Here is a 19,661-nt window from a genome sequence, read left to right on the forward strand (position 1 = left end):
CAAGGATATTGTGCTGGATAACTAAACACTTATATTGTCCCAAAGGCCAGACCTATTGGCTATGCCAATGCTTGTTCCGGACTGCATTGAGAGCAAGCACATCAATGTGCGCATGCTCACTTCTCACTAGTGCAGAAGTTACGTCATGACGTCATGCCAGATGAGCATTGTAGGGGAAGGGAAATCCTTTAAAGAGAGTCAATTTCTCTCTGGATTTCCTTTCTCTTTTTGAAACTCAGGAGCAGCAACATTGTTGTGGTGTCACCAGGGTTTTAAGTGGAAGCTGTCTCATTATTATATACAAGCCATAGTTGCTGCTTATTTATCTTATGCAACTAACACCCATTGACAAAGCAATAGTCCTGACTTCTTATAGGTGTGATGTTACTTGTTGTATCCTATATCTGTAATCAATGACAGAAACAGCAAAATACATGTCGGGCGGCACACTATGCTAAGCACAGATTTTTAGCTTATGTGTTTTAAGCCACGCCCTTAATTACATTGACCACGCCCCTTTGAGTAGCCCCCTAGTTTTTTCATCCCCACTTAAATCCCTGATTGCAGGGATGGAAATATGTATCTAACTAGGATCTTATGCACACGGAACCCTGCTGCCGCGCAGACGCTCATTATTTTGCTGAGGGGGCTTACCTTGAAAGTCAACTGCAACCCAGCCGTGTAGTGCCCTGCCCGCCTCCCGCCGCTCGCTGGTGAAGCGCAGCCGCTGAGTGGAGAGCGGGGCAGGAAACTTACATTATCCATCAGCCCATGCGGGCTGCGACGCCTGAAACCGCGCCAGGAGGCGCTTAAAATCAGCGTTAGCCCTGACGAGGGGGGAATCCTCTGCACACGGAACCCTGCTGCCGCGCAGACGCTCATTATTTTGCTGAGGGGGCTTACCTTGAAAGTCAACTGCAACCCAGCCGTGTAGTGCCCTGGCCGCCTCCCGCCGCTCGCTGGTGAAGTGCAGCCGCCGAGTGGAGAGCGGGGCAGGAAACTACATTATCCATCAGCCCATGCGGGCTGCGACGCCTGTAACCGCGCCAGGAGGCGCTTAAAATCAGCGTTAGCCCTGACGAGGGGGGAATCCTCTGCACACGGAACCCTGCTGCCGCGCAGACGCTCATTATTTTGCTGAGGGGGCTTACCTTGAAAGTCAACTGCAACCCAGCCGTGTAGTGCCCTGCCTGCCTCCCGCCGCTCGCTGGTGAAGCGCAGCCACCGAATGGAGAGCGGGGCAGGAAACTACATTATCCATCAGCCCATGCGGGCTGCGACGCCTGAAACCGCGCCAGGAGGCGCTTAAAATCAACGTTAACCCCGCCTCGCGGGACGCCGGGCGAAGCCCGGGCAAAGGGCGGGCCGTCTGTGGCTGTCCGGGGCCGACGGCGGCCGGGCTGGGCACTCCCTCTAACGTCGGACCTGCTATCATCTTCAGGTATTCATTCCCTGCACCGGTAAATGAGTAATGTTTGCATAGATATTTTGCTGCATACTGGACCAACCCCTTTGGTGTATAGGGGCATTACAGGCCTGCCCAGCATTTTACATTACGTTAAAACACCCATATAGGGTTGGCAAAATGTCTGGCCTTGAACTGAACTCCTCGCTACCCGCAACTATTGGAGTGAGCATACTGGGCCCTCTTGACAAATTCTTTGCACGGGCAAAAAGGGACATAGACAGAGAGATAGAGTTGGCTGAGCGGAGAGCAGAGCGCCGCCTCTCTATCGAGCTACTAAAACAGAAACCCTTAGTACCTGCAATGATTGAGGTTACTTCAACGCCAAACAATTCAATAGTGGGAGAGACAGATATAGACCTATTTAACACAAATGACATCCCCCTGATTTTTAAAGAAGGTCTATCTGAAACAATACACAAGGAGATCGCAAGCCCCATTAACACCATCCAAATACTATTGGAACCTGCCGAGGTTATTGTACTGAACTCACCAATAGATCCGGATGTAGATGTGCCATGTCACCCCTCGCCCGTAGTCATTTCTCTTATGGAAGAGGGGACACAAGGGGAAAAACACATAGATAACCCACCAACTGGAAAAACACAGAGTAAGAGAAGCCATGAAGTATGCCATTCTCCGCCAAGGAAAAAGGCGAGAAAGGCAGGTGGCAGAAAAAGGTCCATAACTACAAAAGCGCCACTGCTAACAAAGAACCCTACAGATAAAATTAATAAGGCCACTGTGAAAGAAGCACCAAGTAAGCCACAAGCAGAGCTGAGTGCGCCTTCACTTAGTAAGACGCTCGGAGGGCTAGTAGAGGACATTGAACACCTCCTAAGATCCTTCATGCTCCCTATCTTAGAGAGGGTTAAAAGGTTGGGAGAAACCATGGATCGTATATTGGAAATACAAACATCCAGTGCAACAGGACAAAGTAAAGGGAACGATAATGGCCAAGTAGACACACATCCACCACAGAACATCGTGACCCATACTAAGGACCAGCCAAAAAAAAACCTTACTCTTAACGACAAAAAAATGACACCAAAGGGAACTCTGGCATCTCAGGAGGGAAAAACTAAGATCATGAACAAAAAGGTCCCCGCCGCTGCAGATGTGAGGAGAACAAACAATCCACCACAAAACCTGTACAAAATAAAACATAAAGGAAATGTAGATCTACCCCCAGAGTCACTGAACTATGTCATTATATTGACTGGGGTCCCCAAGATACCAGAAGGTAGTATAGAGCCAGACACAAGCTTAAAAAATAAAGTAACTCATTGGCTGCGGACTAACAGACCACTCCCACCACATCTAAATGGGGAGATAGTATCTGTTAGACGCTGTGATTGGGTGGGTGTGAGACCAAAAGAAATAGAAGGTGATGTGATCATCATAAACTTCAGGGATTATAGGGTGGTTAACCATATCTCTGACTGGTTCTCGGGAAGGCAGGAGGGGATTGTAACCACTCGAAATCTGAGTTATTTTTATCCTGAAGGTATGATGAAGCCCCGTGTCCATCCCCCAAAATGGGGTCATCTCAATTCACATGCACCAGTTAACTATAGACAACAACCCAGCCTAAATAGGCACAGGTACTATGAGCCGCCACCTACCACCTTGCCGCATTATCCCAATAGATTTGATCACTGTTTAGGTAACAACTATCATCCTATAAATCCAAACCTTTATTGGAATATTCCACTTCATAACCTCTTTGAACCACTGTCGGGTCTAGACCTAAACGATTGACTCGATAAACCAAAAATTAAGTCAAATGATAATCAGGTGAGGGAAAAGGAAGACATGTATAAGAGCCTCTCATCTGACCAAAGAGTAGGAAGTAAGAGAAACACAACCTTAGTCAATGAAATAGGGATGATGAATACAATTAAAAAGGTAAACTGTATAATGGGTAAGGGCAATGAAATTATAACAGAGAGGGCAATAAGGAAGAATGCTGTGGGAGAACCGAATTTGATAACGGTAACTAAAATTAGAAATACAACTAAAATTAAAGAAACAAGACCAATAGAACACCAAATAAGTGTAGTAACGTGGAATGTGTGTGGGATTGCCAACAAAGTGACAGAAACTCTTTGGGGTGAGTTTGTTACCAACGTTGACATACTCTGTGTCCAGGAAACGTGGGCTTTAACTGAGGTGCATATAGATGGTTTTAAAACTTTCCATGTTCCTGCAGTAACCTCCAACCATGGCAGGAATAAAGGGGGTCTATGCGTTTACGTGTCTAATCGTTTCAATACCAGCACCAGTGTAGGTAGATCAACGACACCCTACTTTCAATTGGTCACGATTCACTTAAATTGTAGAAATGTGCTGATAGTTGTCAATTTTTATAACAATATTGAAAACGCACATTTCAGGGAAGAACTAATGAAAGTGTCCAAAGAAATGAGGGAGGTAAAACCCTTAAAAGGGAAGGAATTAATCTGGATTTGGGTTGGCGATTTTAACGTGAACATATGTACTAGCGAAACATGTGGTTTCCAGGAATATGGGGAGGGGGAACATGGGGATAGCAGTCATTTTGCACACCATACTAAAGGGGAAATCTTAAATGACATCATGGCCAAGTTTGACCTAGGGTTTGCAAATAGGTTATGCTACCCCAAGGTTAAATTCACCCCCACCTTCATGGCAAGAGGACTTCAGTCAATTATTGATATTATAATTCTCCCAAATAGGTTTGGGAGTAGGGTTACGAACTTTGAAACTCTTGCCATGGGCCTGAGCGACCACCTACCGTTAAAGATTGATCTTAACATACCGGGTGTTAAAACAACCTCACTAACTGAGACTTTATCATGGACCCAAAATTTAGCGGTAGCACGCCAAAATGGTATTGCTTTAAAATGGAGCATGGCCGACCCCGAAAAAACTTTACAAAGAATCGTGCATGATGCTCTCCCGTCACTACTTGTATGCTTAGAGGATAATCCCACAAGTGGAGAAATATTGGAGGCATTTAACAACATCACGGAGACTATAAAGGGTGTTTTGACCAGGAAGTGTCCAAAAAAGAATAACACTCCCAAGGGTTGGTTTGACACCCAATACCCAATGTACCAAGGCACATAAAGCGCTAAAAAAGGCCCTAAAAGACCCAGTAAGGGATCACGAGCCGATTAGAGCACTAAGGAAAGCATATAAGGTAGTAAGAGACCAAAGAAAGAAAGCAATCAAGGAAAAGGCTTGGCAAGATTTATTGGCAGCAGCGGAAAGTAGAGACCCCAAGTCATTTTGGCAGGTAGTTAATTCACCATTCATTAATAACAAGGCGACAGCTAAAATAGAAATTGCTATCGACGAAAATGCCTGGGTGGAGTTTTTCTCTAAACTGTATTGTAACACCCTAACTGAGTCACAATTACCGAGTAAGCATCACCCGATCCCACTAGATTTTGAACTAGAGGAGGTCAAGGCAGCTATTAAGTCCACTCAGAATAATAAAGCCCCGGGCCCAGATGGGATCCCAAGTGATCTTTACAAAATGAATACAGATCTCTGGGCACCTGTTTGTCTACGAGTAATGGGGGCATGCTGTGAATTAGGTTTTATTAAAACTTGGGCAGAATCATTGATCATCCCAATATATAACAAGCATTTGCAATGCAACCGGTCTCGCCTTTGGGACCTTATAAGTAGTTACCGATGCAGCACAATATCACACATTACTGCAATGTTAACACTCGCCACTATCATAATTTCAGACGGATTGTTCTCATCACTCCTAAGAAAGTTTTCCCCCCTATTTAAATCTTTAAACCCATGGCAGGACCACTAAGAACAGTCCAGCCCAAATTGCCAATCAACTATCTTCCTGAATCCAAGCATACCATCCATTGCATTTTTTAACACTTCCTTTTAGTCACTAACAGCAGCAAGGATGCCAAATTTCATTCCACACAGGGCGCTATCTTAGCAGGCACAGAACATTCGCAGGTGCTGAGGCATGTTCTGGAGTAGGGTGCCACTCGCAATGAAGCACTTTATAAATTCAATTACAATTACATAGCACACACACACACACACACACAGAGTGGTTGGTGGCAGAGGCTTGAACAAATGTGCAATACCAACCACGCGCAAACACCGTGACTGAAGCACATGCAAAAGCTTTGACTGAAACACGGGCAGGCACTGTGAGAAGCAAAAGCTGTGACAGAGCATACAGGAAGTCCGAGAGAAACTGCACAGGCAGGAGATGTGAAAGAAAATAAAACTATTAAGATACAACTCTGCACCAGTACCATATCCTTTCAATGTCTGTTGCACCTTCCTTTGCTTTTCGGTTAACCATGCCCTTTGATCCACCATACTTTTCAATAAAAAATATATGTCCCATCTCTTTTCTTTAACTCACTTCACCAGCGGTACATATCAAACACGTGTGTTTTCAAATTACATTTCCACAGGCTTTTTTCTTCTGGTCCCAAGCTTTGTAGGAAGCTCTGAATAGCATCAGGGGTCAAATTGCCTGTTCCTGTTCGGCCAAGAAGACTGAGTGGTTGTGCCTGCTTTAAAACACAGTTTTGCAGTTGCAAACCCAGTCGTTTGCAAAAACACAGATTGTACAAATACACTAGTGCAAGTCTTTGACTAGCGAAAGGGGTTCAGCAAACTCTCCAAATCACAATTAGGTTAGTGTGTGAAAAGGACATCCCCTTTCTAATTGCGTGTCATAATGATATGTATTAATGGCTTATGTCGGCAACTGTGGATGCAAACCTCCTATGAGATACAGACAGGTATGTAATTTGCAAAATACGAGTTCTCCTTTTAAAATTATAGGCAAAGTGCTATTATTATTACTAGCGATGTAGTATACTAATTTCCAAAACAGGTATAGCACAGCACACTCATTTCTACCAGAGGCACAGTACATTCACTATAACCAGAGACGGCAGGTATTCACTACCACTAAAGGCAGCGTTCATCCACTACCACTAGCAGCTCACCAACACGACAGGCAGCTTGCTATCACTACTACCACCACTATAGCAATGTACACTCACTACCACTACAGGCAAAGTACACGTACCACCAGAGCCACAACTTCAGACAGCATGCACTCACCACCAACTCAGTTAGAGTACTCACCATCACCACTGAAGGCAAAGCGCCCTCACTACAACCACTATAGAAACAGTGCCCGCATCAGTTTAGACCGTGTGCACTCCCCACCACCACTATAGGCCATGCACACTCACCAAGCCCAGCATAGGATTGAGCACAGTCACTACCTCTATAGGCCTAGCACACTCACCGCCAGTATAAGTCGAGAGCACGCACGTCCACCAATAGGCGTCATGAGTACTCTCCAAAACCACCAATACTGACCCAGCACACACACTACTACCACCATTCCAGGCTAACACGATTACAGACGGATTATTCTCTTCACTCCTAAGAAACTTTACCCACCTCTTTAAATTATTAAACCTATGCCAGGACTACATACGCCTATTCTAAACCCCCCAAGCTTTTTTTAAACACATCTTACCGATATGTGGATTTTATTTTGTATGGCAACGAGCACCATTCCACAGCAGGTGAGCCAGACCAAACTGGAACAAACACCAGCCTTAACTACACGAGCAAAAGCAGAAACAAGACACCTCCGGCGTGGTGTCATTTCCAGGGCGGGCGCAGCTCCCGTGCCAATTCCAAACGTTCCCAGTTTTCTGTTTGCTTTTCCTCTCGATAAGGAGTGGAGCCGAGTTTTACATCCGCAGAGCAGGGACGTGCCTGCTCCTCATCGACCCGTTATACCGACTGAAACTTTGACCTCGACAAACGTACCAAGGCACATTCCAGAAAAATCTTCCTATTAACCACTCTTGAATTTGACGCACACTCCTCCTTTTTCACGGGTAACGCACAGCACGTTGTTTTCAAACCTAATCCCTCCTGCTGATCCGTCATAAAACAATTTAACTGCGTTTTGAGCCCTCCACAAAATAATTTCACCCTTCTCTAAAGACAAGTACCTGGAAATCGCTTGAGTTCCTGGCAAGCCACCGGCCCGAACTGGCGCGAAATCCGGAAGTCCGGCAGCGTCATGCTTGCTGTGGGGCGGGACTTCCGCCATAAGCTCGTGCACGAAGTGACTCGCCGAGATGGAAGTGATGACGTCGGGCTCCCATGCCGGAGGGGGAGCCCGGCGGTGGCGGCAGAAAAGTGGTGACTGAGGCTGTGGATACAAGTGCGGGGCTCCCATCAGTGAGAGAAGCCCCGTGTGTGCCACACCAATGGAGGCGGAGGAGATGACACTCGGTGAGTGAGACTTGGTGCCTTGGGGGCTCGTGCACATGCTCGGGCGGCTGGTGCGTGTGTGCGCAGCCATGGCGACTGGTGCGTGTGTGGGCAGCTGGTGCGTGTGTGCGTGGCTGGAGGCGGCTGGTGCGTGTGTGAGCTGGTGCGTGTGTGCGCGGCTGGAGGGTGGGGGCGGCTGTTACTGTGTGCGCGTCTAGTGCATGTGGTGGCGGCTGGTGCGTGTTCACAGTTTCTGGGAGGCACGTCTTAGAAGCTCGTGCACAGACCAGAATCTGCGCGTTCACTGACCAGAATAACGCGCGTTCCCCTGTCTGAGTCCCTTGACAAGGAACTTGGCAGCAATAGGTCGAGAGCTCGACCTAAAAAGGGGGATAGGGAAAGCCCATCAAATTACAGACCGATATCACTATTAGACTCGCTAGTGAAAATCGCTGGAAGAGTAGTCCTGACTAGGCTCCAGGACTGGGCAGAAGAACAGAATATCTTGACCCCAGTACAATATGGATTCCGGCTAGGGATGGGTACGGTGGAACAAGTGTTAAATTTTGTCCTTTTACAGGGGAAATACACTAGTGCAAAAGATGGGTGTTTTTACACAATCTTCGTCGACCTCTCTTCGGCGTTTGATTGTGTTATACACGACAAACTTTGGTCAACATTAGAGGAGATGAAAGTGGATTCTTCGATAGTCCTCTTTCTAAGACAACTATACTTGAATGCCTCTGCCAGAGTAAGGTACGGTTTGGGAGGGGAATGCACAGGGTCTTTCCGCATACAGAAGGGGGTGAGGCAAGGGTGCGTGCTGGCCCCATTTCTTTTCTCATTATACACTAATAGCTTGGAGAAGGAACTGGGTGCCAGCAATATTGACTCTCCTAAGGCCGGGAATATGCAGATCAGCTCCCTTTTGTATGCGGATGACGCTGTGTTGATGGCAAGAACAAAGGTTGGCGCACAAAAAGTACTGCACAGATACATAACCTACATGGAAGAGAGGGGCCTTAAACTGAACGCTAAAAAGTCCTTTGTGATGGCATCTGGCAAAGGTGGAGCCAGATGTAAACAACTTAAGGTGGCAGGCACCCTACTACAAGCCACAAAAACATTCCCATATTTAGGAGTCACAATCGAGGCAACAGGGGGCTGGGGTCCCGAGGTAAAAAATAGAGCGCTAGCATTTAAACGCTCGGTTGCGGCTATAAAGCATTTTGCTAGCAAACTGGGCAGAAAACAACCAGGAAAAATGCTCAATATATATGTGGCTAAATGCAGAAGTATTGCCCTGTATGGGACAGGGATATGGGGATACCATGATGTGACGATGCTCCAGATTATCGAAAATAACTTTTTCCGATATCTCTTGTCCCTCCCAAAAAGTACGTCAAATTATAACTGCCATGTAGAACTAGGAATGGATTATTTGACAGATTTGATTAAAACCCAGCCAATTCTCCTCTGGAGGAGAATTTGGGCGACGCAAGAACTGGGCCTAAACCGAGAAGTTATCATGGACGTCAAGGCATTAGCCAATGTAAAAAGAATCAAATGGCTTGAGTATGTGAGGAAAGCCCTGACGGACATTGAAAGGCCTGAATGGTATTATAAACCTGAACTAATTGGGAAAATCCCTAAGAAAGCCTTAAAAAACCTATGTATGGAACATTTTAATACCCTAAGGCTTGGGAATGAAGTCAGCAAAAGAACTGTGCTCGACCATCAGCCGCTGCTGACTACCTACAAAATGCAACCATACTTAACTTTCATCACCTTGGGATTTAAGCGCTTTGTCCTGACTAGATTCAGGTTTAATATCTTCCACCGCCTGGTCTCATACCCGGAGAAAAATGACTGGAATAGAACTTTGGCCCCATGTCCATGTGACAACATATCCACCCAGTCGACCTTCCATCTTGTACTATTCTGTAAACTGTATAAAAAAGAGCGTGCGAGATGGCTGAAATCCTATTTAAGAGGTGGGGCTTGGAGGAAATGTAAATGTAAATGTAAATGTACATGTATTTATATAGCGCAAATCGCCCACATCGCAGGCATCTATGCGCTTGCTTAGGGAACCCGTCCTGGTATTCCCCTGTGAGATAGCCCCGGCAGGGTATCCACAAGGTGAAAGCCAGGCATCCCGCCGCAAGGAGCCGTTGTGGAGATTAAGCAAGCTATTGCCCAGAGTCGCAGAGTGTGAACCCGTGAGTCGAGTAGGCACCGGAGCGAGAATTATCGAGTCCGTGGAATTATTGAGCCCAACCCCCGTCGAGGCGGGGAATTGAACCCTGGTCCAGTGCCGATCTCAGCTTCCGGGTCTGCCGCCTCTAACCCCTGAGCCACACTTCTCCATGTAGGCCGGCTTACTTAAATCTCCAACAATTAGGAAACCCTCTATGCATTAGTTCTATGTCGATGTTTTTAAAAAGTGTTGTAAAATTACGGAACCTACCATGAATTCATCAATTATCGATTAATCACCCAAAATTGATTTAATACTGTTTTTTATAACTATTTATTATATGTATTTGTAATGTGAATTTTTTGTATGAACTGCTTTTATGATTTTTAACCAGGTGAAAATCGAATAAAGTAGTAATTGATTGATATGACACTGGTATTGCCTGGCATAGCAAATTGTAATCAACGGAGGCAACTGAGAACAAGGCATGCCACTGTACATGACTAATGCATTTCGTTACAAGAAGAGACATATGTATCTAAGCGGGCATTATGATACTGTCCTGGCAAAGTGCACCCAGCTGGGTGCAGTGAGAACGTGGCACCGTACCCATCTGATGCTTTGTAATTCGGAAACGGGTACATGTACCTGAGTGGTCATTGTGGTACTGACTTGGCAAAGTGTTCCTATCGGGGTAAATGTGGCGAGCTTGCTTGACACGTACGAACTGGTGCTTTGTTGTGAGACTGGCTTGAACGTGTCTACTTAAGTGAATAGTGTGCCATGACATGGTTTACTCAATGTGGGCAAACATGAACAACCTTAAACAGCACTGTGCCTAACAATGCTATCTCTTCTGTGTATTACACAAGCCGGCAAGCAGCTTCTCACCGTACACATATCAAAACGACTGGCATTGCCAATGCCGAAACTCTTTGGTGCCCGTCAGGAGATAAAACTAATTAGGGAACATTTTGGACATTGTACGCAAATTACTTTCAAGAAGCAGCTAGCTGTCGCCTGCTGTAAATGCGTCATGGTGTAAAGAGCTGCCTATGCTTAATTTGTAAAAAAAAAAAAAGACTTTAAAAGCGTATGGGGATAAAGTGTTTTTCCGCGCCTCCTGCCTCGGTGCGGACGAACACCAAAGGTTGCCTAGTCTTGATTCTGTCTTGTGCGACTTTTCTTTCATCCCTGTCTCCTTATCCCACTCTTTCAGTTTTCATCTCTTCTTTCACTTGTCACGATTTTCCGTCTTAATCTGTCTTTTCTGTCCGTCTTTCTCTGAATCTAAATCTGGAAATTAAAAATAACTCCCGGTAGCCAGAAACGAGCGCAGGTTCGGACTTCTTGCAAGCACTGGCGCAAATTATGCACTACTAAAACAGCTGTGCTAATGCATGTTACACACTTATACGTGTATTTTATGGTTACAGCGTGTATAAGAGCATCATTCAAAAAACGTAGCAAAAAGAATCATCAGGTTGCCTGCCAAGAAATTTTGAGATAACGATTTGCGGTCTTGGGTTTAATTTGTATTGATTTATTTATTTATTTGCATACTCAGAGGATTGTCGTACTATGGTATGGAATGGAAGTAGATTGGTTTAAGGACAACACTTGGAGAGCCAGGGCCGCAAGGATTCCACGTAAGCTCCACAGGTCCAGCCCCCTCCTCATCCCCTAAAGACCACACCTCTCTATCTCTCTCTCTAAGAATTGCAGAAGTTCGGCAGACAGTGTGTGAGAAAGTGTGAGGGACACACGCTGGAGCCTGATGTCAGACGTCCTGAAATGATTGGAATAAACTGACAGCCTGTGGAGGTGTAAAATATAACACTCAGGAAAATCTCCACCAGAAAACTTTCCACACACAGACATCACAGCGAATCAAACGAGAAAAACAAGCTCAAAAAACAAGCATGGAAACACTCGCTCCAATGAGCACAATCAAAGATTGCCGACTCTTTTTTACAGTATTTGATGCTTTTAGTTAGCAGCGCAGCATGCCACACTGCTTATTTAAAAGCATCAAATATTGAAAGGTAGTTTGATGAGCCAAAAAAAAAGTCCCCAGAGTGTCACGCCGCCAGTGAAGAGTCCAGTCCTATGCATGCACATCTTCTGTCCGTCCAGATGCACATCTAGTTTGTAATCTGTATTGATTCCAAAAGTCTCTCGCATGGCGAGAGCAGGTCATGTGTGCTGCTGCCGCCAGGCGAGACCTAAAAGCAGCCAGCTTACAGAACGTACCCAACAGAGTACAGCCAAGGATCATGGGGGTTCACAGGCTCCCTTCTTCTTCAGCAGAAGGGATGCCTCACTAATAGTGTAGGCAGTGTCACAAAAGTATTCTTCCAAAAAAAGAAAAATACGGAGTTAGTTTTTCAGACACATTTAAAACTTAGGCATACAAACTTGAAAGTCGGAGAGTAAATCCTCCAAAAAACTGGGCGGCAAAACCCATTAAGTGTTCAGAGATCCACTCAGCACAAGTCGGCAAAAAAGAACAGAGGCTGTCAAAAACTGCCGGTCAGAGGTATGCTAGGATATGAAAGCTACTGGCTCCTTACAGGAACAGTGCACATTTTCAGCTTCTCTATACATTCTGCCTACACTTTATCGAACTTTACACCTTTGAAGCCAAGGTTAGAATGTACAGCAGTATGGAGAGCTTACGCTTCTGTGCTGTCATATGAGTAAACTTGTAAATCTGGGACCTTACCAGCGACCTGGTAGCGTATCAGTGTGGAGGATGAAAACATCTCGTCCTCCCACAGAAGCCAGAACATGTTTCTGTCAGTCAGTCACACCAGAAGCTTTTTCTGTGTTTTTTAAATCTTGAGGGGAGAGCTTTACAGGCAGCCCAATATGCTTTTTTGTCATCTTTTACAAGAGAGAACAAAAGGTAAACCGTTCAGAGGACCAGAGCTTTCAGGCTCCGGCTGCTTTTGCTGTGATCAATGCTAGAGACATAGGTCAGCTGTCCAAGCACTGATCGCCACATGAGAGAGAACGCTTTATGTAACAAGAATCGTATGAGGTGCTACGTCTTGCGAAAATTAACCCCTTCCACGTGGGGCTAATTCCCCCGCGGTGCGGGGGTGGGGCGTGCTGGCGCGGTGCTCGTCATGCTGCACAGTGGAGCTGGGCTCATGACAAGCTGGGCTCGTCACGACTCCACCCACTCCAATAGAACCCCCGTACAGGCGGGGGAATTAGCCGCGCGTGGGCCGGCCGCTGCAGTTATGACGAGCTCAGCTCAGCTCGTCATGAGCACAGCTCCACTGAGCTCGTCATAAGCATGCAAGGGGTTAATAAAGTGTGTTATAAAAAACACACTGTGTTAGTTTAAAGTTCTTGATGTTGTCTTGTAGATTTGTATTGTTCATGTGTTTAACTTTACTGCTTGATGAACTTTGAAATTATAAATGAAATAATCTTTGCTAGTTCTTACTAAGAGGTTGAAACTAATGTTTTCCTTTGGGAAAAAAAAAATGTCTTTCATAATATCCGTTCATTTCCTTTTTGCACAAACCTGATGATTATGGATATATAGAGTAAATTGTCTCACCGAACTGTGTACTCCAGATCCTGCCACCAGGCCGGTTATTTGCTTCCAAGATCTTCACATTTCTTAAACCATGCCTGTAGAGACGCTCTGCAGCACCGATTCCTGAAATCCCACCGCCAATGATCACAATAACTGGTTCAGACTTTGGCAGATCCATTGGTGTGACCTGGAATAGACGGTATCAACGTGGTTAAAAGATTAGTCACTATACTTGGAAACTGATGTACACATGTGGGGCTTTAACACTGTTGGGACGGAAAAGGCTTCTGTATAGTAATAGATGTGTATTACTGCCCGAGTGCTCAACTGTACTGCTGCCCTCATAGTAGTGGAAGGCTTTTGCCTTCACCAGGAGTTAAGCAGCACAAGCATGGGGATGGCAGCACGTTGTGTAGTGATCAGTAACAGGGCTCAAAAAATCCACTTGCCCACTCATATTTGTGAGCAAAATTCAATTAGAACGAGCTATTTGTAGGTCCTACTCGCCCTTTCTGGTGAGTAGGAAGACAAACTGACACTAGACCTCTGCCTCTAAAAGCAGAGCAAATGTGACAAGATAGCAAGATTTAAAGACATCTTTATTACTCACAGCTTTTAAATCTTGTTAATTTGCCACATTTGCTAGGCTTTCAGAGTCAGTGGTCAAGTGTGTTTCAGTTAGGTAAAGTATATGTTTGACATTACTAGACCTGCAGGTCTAGTGCAATTTTTATTATTTTTCGAGCCCTGAGTAGGAGAGAAGAAAAAAAGTTACTTACCTGTAAACTGTGGTTCTCCAGTATTGGTGTCTTTCATAGATTCACATGCTTGAATAATTCCCCGTCGTCGAAGTGGGAGTCGCATGGTACATAACATAGTAGTAAGAAACATATATACATAAAGTACATATACATATGTAAATATATAAATACAAATATATACATTAAAAAATATATATAAAGATATAAGATTTTTCATAAAACTTCAAAGTACCATAAAAGAGCATTGACTCATAGAAAGCTTAAGGAAGTATCACTTTATTAACATATCATTGTCATTGTTTGGCCCATATTTCAGCCATTCAGGCTGTAGCACCCTCTAGAACCTTCTCCTCAGAAGCTCAGGCCCTCAGATTTTCGTAGCAGAAGGGTGACCATAGAGTGCATGAGGAGAAGAGAGCCTCTGAGAGGAGGAAGGGTGGGTCGCATGTGAATCTATGAAAGACACCAATACTGGGGAACCACAGTTTACAGGTAAGTAACTTTTGTTCTTCTCCAGTATTAGGGTGTCTTTCATAGATTCACATGCTTGAATAAGAATAGAAAGCAGTAAGCAATAACCATAAGTATCATAAAAGGTAACTAATGAAAATGCAATCATATAGCAACATATTGTTATAACACGTAAATATATATATACATATATATACATAAGAAAACCTTTTATGACAGGAGGCGGGAAGCAACAGAGGCTCACCTTAATTTGAAGAGATTTCATAGCACCGCTTGACCCACAGCAGTGTCTGCAGCGGTAGCTGTCTCCAGACAGTAGTGCTTCGTGAACGTGTGTCTGCTGGACCACGTTGCCGCCCTGCAGATCTGATGCAGAGGCACTCCAGCAAACAGGGCAGTAGAGGATGCTACTGCTCTAGTCGAATGTGCTCTCACCGGAGAAGAAAGAGGCTTGCCAGCCCGTTGATAGCAGTAGGAAATGGCAGAAGAAATCCAGTGGGTGATGGTCTGCTTGGTGACCAGATGTCCCTTGCGCATCCGCCCATATGCCACAAAGAGTTGGTCTGACTTTCGAAATGCTGCAGTACGTTGGATATAGAAGTTAAGGCATCGCTTGAGGTCAAGCAAATGAAGAGTACGCTCAGCAGGAGACTGAAGGTTAGAGAAGAAAGTTTTAAGTATCACAGGTTCATTAAGGTGGAAGTACGAAGGAACCTTTGTTATAAACTTTGGGTTTGTACGTAGTATGACAGCGTTCTTTGAAAACTGTAAAAAAAGGGTTGAATGGTAAACGCTTGTGCACTCACTTGCCGGGAGGACGTAAATGCAAGTAGGAGGGAAACCTTCCAAGTAAGGAATTTCAAATCCGTTGAGTGGATAGGTTCAAATAGAGGCTTGAGAAGCTGGGCCAATACGAGATTCAGGCGCCATGAGGGCGAAAACATCCTGAATAAGCCTTTAAAGAACTGACGAATTATCCGAGAGGAGTATAGAGATGTGGAACCATCGTGTCGGAAGCGAGAAATCGCAGCCAGGAAGACCTTCAGAGTGGAATGAGAAAGGTCTGATCTCGCCAGGAGGAGGAAGAAAGGTAGGATTTGCTCAGGGGTAGCGAGCATAGGGTAAATGGCTACTGAGTGGCACCAAATACAAAAGTGCTTCCATTTTAATTTATAAGTCTTGATGGTGGAAGGAGCTCGTGCATGAGCTAGGACCTCCCTACAGTCAGGTGTGATAGTTAAATGGGCAAACTCAAGGTGCTCAGGTTCCAAGCGGTGAGCTGGAGAGACGCCGGGTCTGGTTGGCAAATTCGTCCGTGATTCATGGTGAGAAGCTGAGGCAGTGGACGAAGAGTTATTGGTGGGCACTGAGAGAGGAGAAGGTGGTCTGTGAACCATGGTCGACGCGGCCACCTGGGCGCAATTAGCAGGATGTGACATGGCTGTGATCTCATCTTGTGCAGGAGGCGAGGCAGGAGATGGATCGGCGGAAAAGCGTATGCAAATTTTCTCGACCAATTGATCTAAAATGCATTCCCGCTCGACCCTTTGTGGGTATGCCAGCTTGCATAGTGTAGGCATTTGCGATTGAGTGGAGTCGCAAAAAGGTCCAGGTCTGACTGGCCTCACAGGCGAAAAATATACTCTAGAGTTGGCTGGTGTAGCTCCCACTCATGGTTGCCGGTTGTAGTTCTGCTGAGAGAGTCTGCAAGGGCGTTGGAGATGCCCGGTACGTGAACAGCAGTCAATTGGACTCGATGTTTTATTGCCCATTCCCAGATTTGCTGTGCCTGCTTGGAGAGCAGCCGTGATCTCGTACCTCCTTGCTTGTTTATGTAGTGCATACTGGTGGTGTTGTCTGTGCGCACTAACACTGACTCTCCTTCGACTAGGAGATGGAAGGACTTTAGAGCGAGGAAAATGGCCAAGAGCTCTAGACTGTTGATGTGCCACTTGCGTTGGACCACAGTCCATTTGCCGTTGATGGACAGTCCTTGGAGGTGTGCGCCCCAACCCTCCAAGGAGGCGTCTGTGGTAAGGGTAAGTGTGGGAGCTGTCTCTAGAAGAGAGCGTCCTGTTGCGACATTGGGACGGTGAGCCCACCAGTCCAATGCTACTTGTATCCGAGGCGTCAATGAGATTATGTTGTTGAACATGCCTGAGACCTGTAGCCATTGTTTGTCTCATTCTTCCTGATTTACTCTCATATGCAACCTGCAGTTGGGGATCAACGGAATGCAAGATGAGTTCATGGTCAGAAAGGATTTCAATGTTCGGACTGAAACCGACCATTTTTATCGTAGAAGATCCACCAATTTGGAGATGCGTACTTGGCGTTCCATTGAAACAAACGCCTTTGCCAGTTTTGTGTCTATCAATGCTCCCAGAAAAACCTTTTTCTGTTCCGGAAGGACTTTCGATTTGTCGTGATTGATTGAAAGACCTAAGTTCTTGAAGACTGACAGGCAAGTTTGAGTGTGTTGTCTTGCTGCGAGAAAGGTTGGAGCCTTTATCAGGCAGTCTTCTAAGTAGGGGTAAATTTGTATGCCTTGCAGGCGTAGATAAGCTGCCACCGGGGATATGATCTTTGTAAATACTCGTGGAGCAGAACGAAGGCCGAAAGGTAAGACCTTGAATTTAAAGTGTTTTGAGACTACTGTGAAGCAAAGGTATTTTCTGTGTCTCTGGTGTATTGGCACATGAAAATATGCGTCTTGGAGGTCGATTGTAGAGAGGAACTCTCTGGGATTTAGGAACTGTAAATTTCTGTCAGTCAGCATGCGAAAGGTCTGAGACTTTATGTACTTGTTGAGTGCTCTTAGGTCCAATATCGGGCGCCACTCTCCTGATTTCTTTCTGATAATAAAAAAATCAGGAATAAAAACCTGTCCCCTGTTGTGATCGGGGAACCACTTCGACTGCTCCTTTTTGGATCATAACAGTAATTTGTTCAAACAGTTCCTTCAAATGTGCCGGAGGGGGACCTTTCGGAGGGCGGTTGGGAGGAAACTTGACAAATTCTAGTGAGTGGCCCTTTGAAACTACGTCCAAGATCCAACGATCTGACGTTATTTTTGACCAATTGAAGGAGTATTGAGAGATTCAACCTCCAATCTTCGCAGTAGGATGAATCTTGAGTTTTAAAAATTCATTGTTTTTTAGAGGAATTGCCTCCCCTGTATGTTGATTTTCTTCTGTACTGTCTAGAATCAGTTTGTCTTGGCTGATTCTGGTTCGAGTAACGCTGTCTGTTGTCATTATAGGAGCAGTATTGAGAGGAAGAGCCCCGAAAGGAGGATGAGGAGCCTCGACCGCGCGCTCCACGAAATGGCCGTTTCCGATATTGGAGTGATCCTACGGCACGGGCAGTGTCCATATCCTTCTTGATGGACTCCAAGGTGTCATCCACATGTTTGCCGAAGAGGGATTCCCTATCAAAATGCATGTCAAGTACTCTGGCCTGAACCTCAGGTCGAAAGGATGTGGCCTTCAGCCAGCCCTGCCTCCTCAAGACTGCAGCTCCTGCCAGCTGTCTGAATCCTATAAAGGAAATGTCAATTGCGCATTCAATAATTTCAGATGTAATTTTTTCGCCCTCCTGTAGGATCTTCATGGCTTCCGCCTTGAATGATTCAGGAATAAGGTCAAGAAAAGCAGACATCTCTGACCACATCTGTCGGTCATACCGTCCCAGGATGGCCAAGGAATTTGCCGCCCGTACTGTAGTCGCAGACATGGTGGAAAACCTTTTCACGATGGTATCCAGGCGGCACCACTCTTGGTCAGGCGGGGATGTTAACGGAGAAGCTGGATTACAAGATATCTTTTGTGCAGCCTGCGTAAATGACAGAGTCCGGCTTTGGTTGGGAAACAAGGCAGGCAGGTGAATTGTCAGGCGGCCTATATTTTTTGTCGAGGCGTGGCAATACAGCCGGAACTGAATTGGGGCGCTGCATAAGTTTTAGACCTTCTTGCCAAATAAAGTCTATAATTGGGATGCGTGTACTTGTTTCAAAGGTTGATTCTTGGAATCATAGAGGTAGCAATCCTCTTGCCTGGTGACCAAAGGCAAGTGAAAACGTTTTGCCGCCCTTTCCATTAAGAGGTGGAACCCTCCTATATCCACTGGAGGAGATGCCAGAGGGGAATCGGGAGGAGGGGATGGAGTAGGAGCTTGATCATTGTCCCAATCTGTGAGAACAGCGTTGTCATCCTGGTCCATATTATGATCATCCTCATCAGTGTCCTGAGAAACTGGAAACTGAACCAGTGCAATCAGAACTGATACTGGTGTTGATGTTGGTGGAGAGGCCTGCGTAGAGGGTGGAAAGCAACGATTATAATCTTCCAGCATATATTGCAGGTTTGATATTAATGAAATTGGCAACTGAGCCATAGGAACTCTTTGTTCGCCATCATTGTCATCATCATTATCAGCAATGGAGACATGAGACTCTAGATCATCATCATCATCATCATCATCATCATCATAGTCCTGGCATTTTATATGTAGTTCAGACGGGCTATGTGCAGCCCGAACGTTGTCATCTGCATCCGATCCGTCGGAGGCAAACAGTTGAGCAGGCAGCCTTGCGGAAGGCTGCAAAGGGCTCAAAACCATTGGAACTGGTCGTCGTTTTTGGGAAGAGACAGCGGTTGTAGCGGTTGCCACTGTGAAGGTGGTTGCAGTCGCCAACGAAAAATGCATCGTCGACGAGGTCTTTGTCAACGACGATGGAACTGGCGGGGCTGGCGTCGACGGGGTCTTCGACATCAACAGAGCCACCGTCGACGGCAAGGATACCGCCGACGAGACGAGTACGTGTCGACAATGTCTTCGGCGACGAGTGTTGTTTTTGAGGAGCCGTCGACAACGTGGTCTTTTTTTTAGTGCTCTTGATCGTCGACGAGATAGGCCGAACCT

General features: G+C 45.7%; 1 protein-coding gene across 3 annotated transcripts in view; it reads right to left on the reverse strand.

Moving 5' to 3' along the window:
* PAOX (polyamine oxidase) overlaps nt 1-19,661 on the reverse strand; it is a 747,166-nt gene that overhangs the window by 673,024 nt on the left and 54,481 nt on the right. For all 3 annotated transcript variants that reach the window (XM_086921851.1, XM_086921853.1, XM_086921852.1), the window contains one exon: nt 13,528-13,693. In XM_086921851.1, the coding sequence (XP_086777977.1) occupies nt 13,528-13,693 (166 nt within the window). The remainder of the gene's footprint in view (nt 1-13,527; nt 13,694-19,661) is intronic.

This window comes from Lissotriton vulgaris, chromosome 5, assembly GCF_964263255.1.
Source record: "Lissotriton vulgaris chromosome 5, aLisVul1.2, whole genome shotgun sequence".
Classification (NCBI taxonomy): Eukaryota; Metazoa; Chordata; class Amphibia; order Caudata; family Salamandridae; genus Lissotriton; species Lissotriton vulgaris.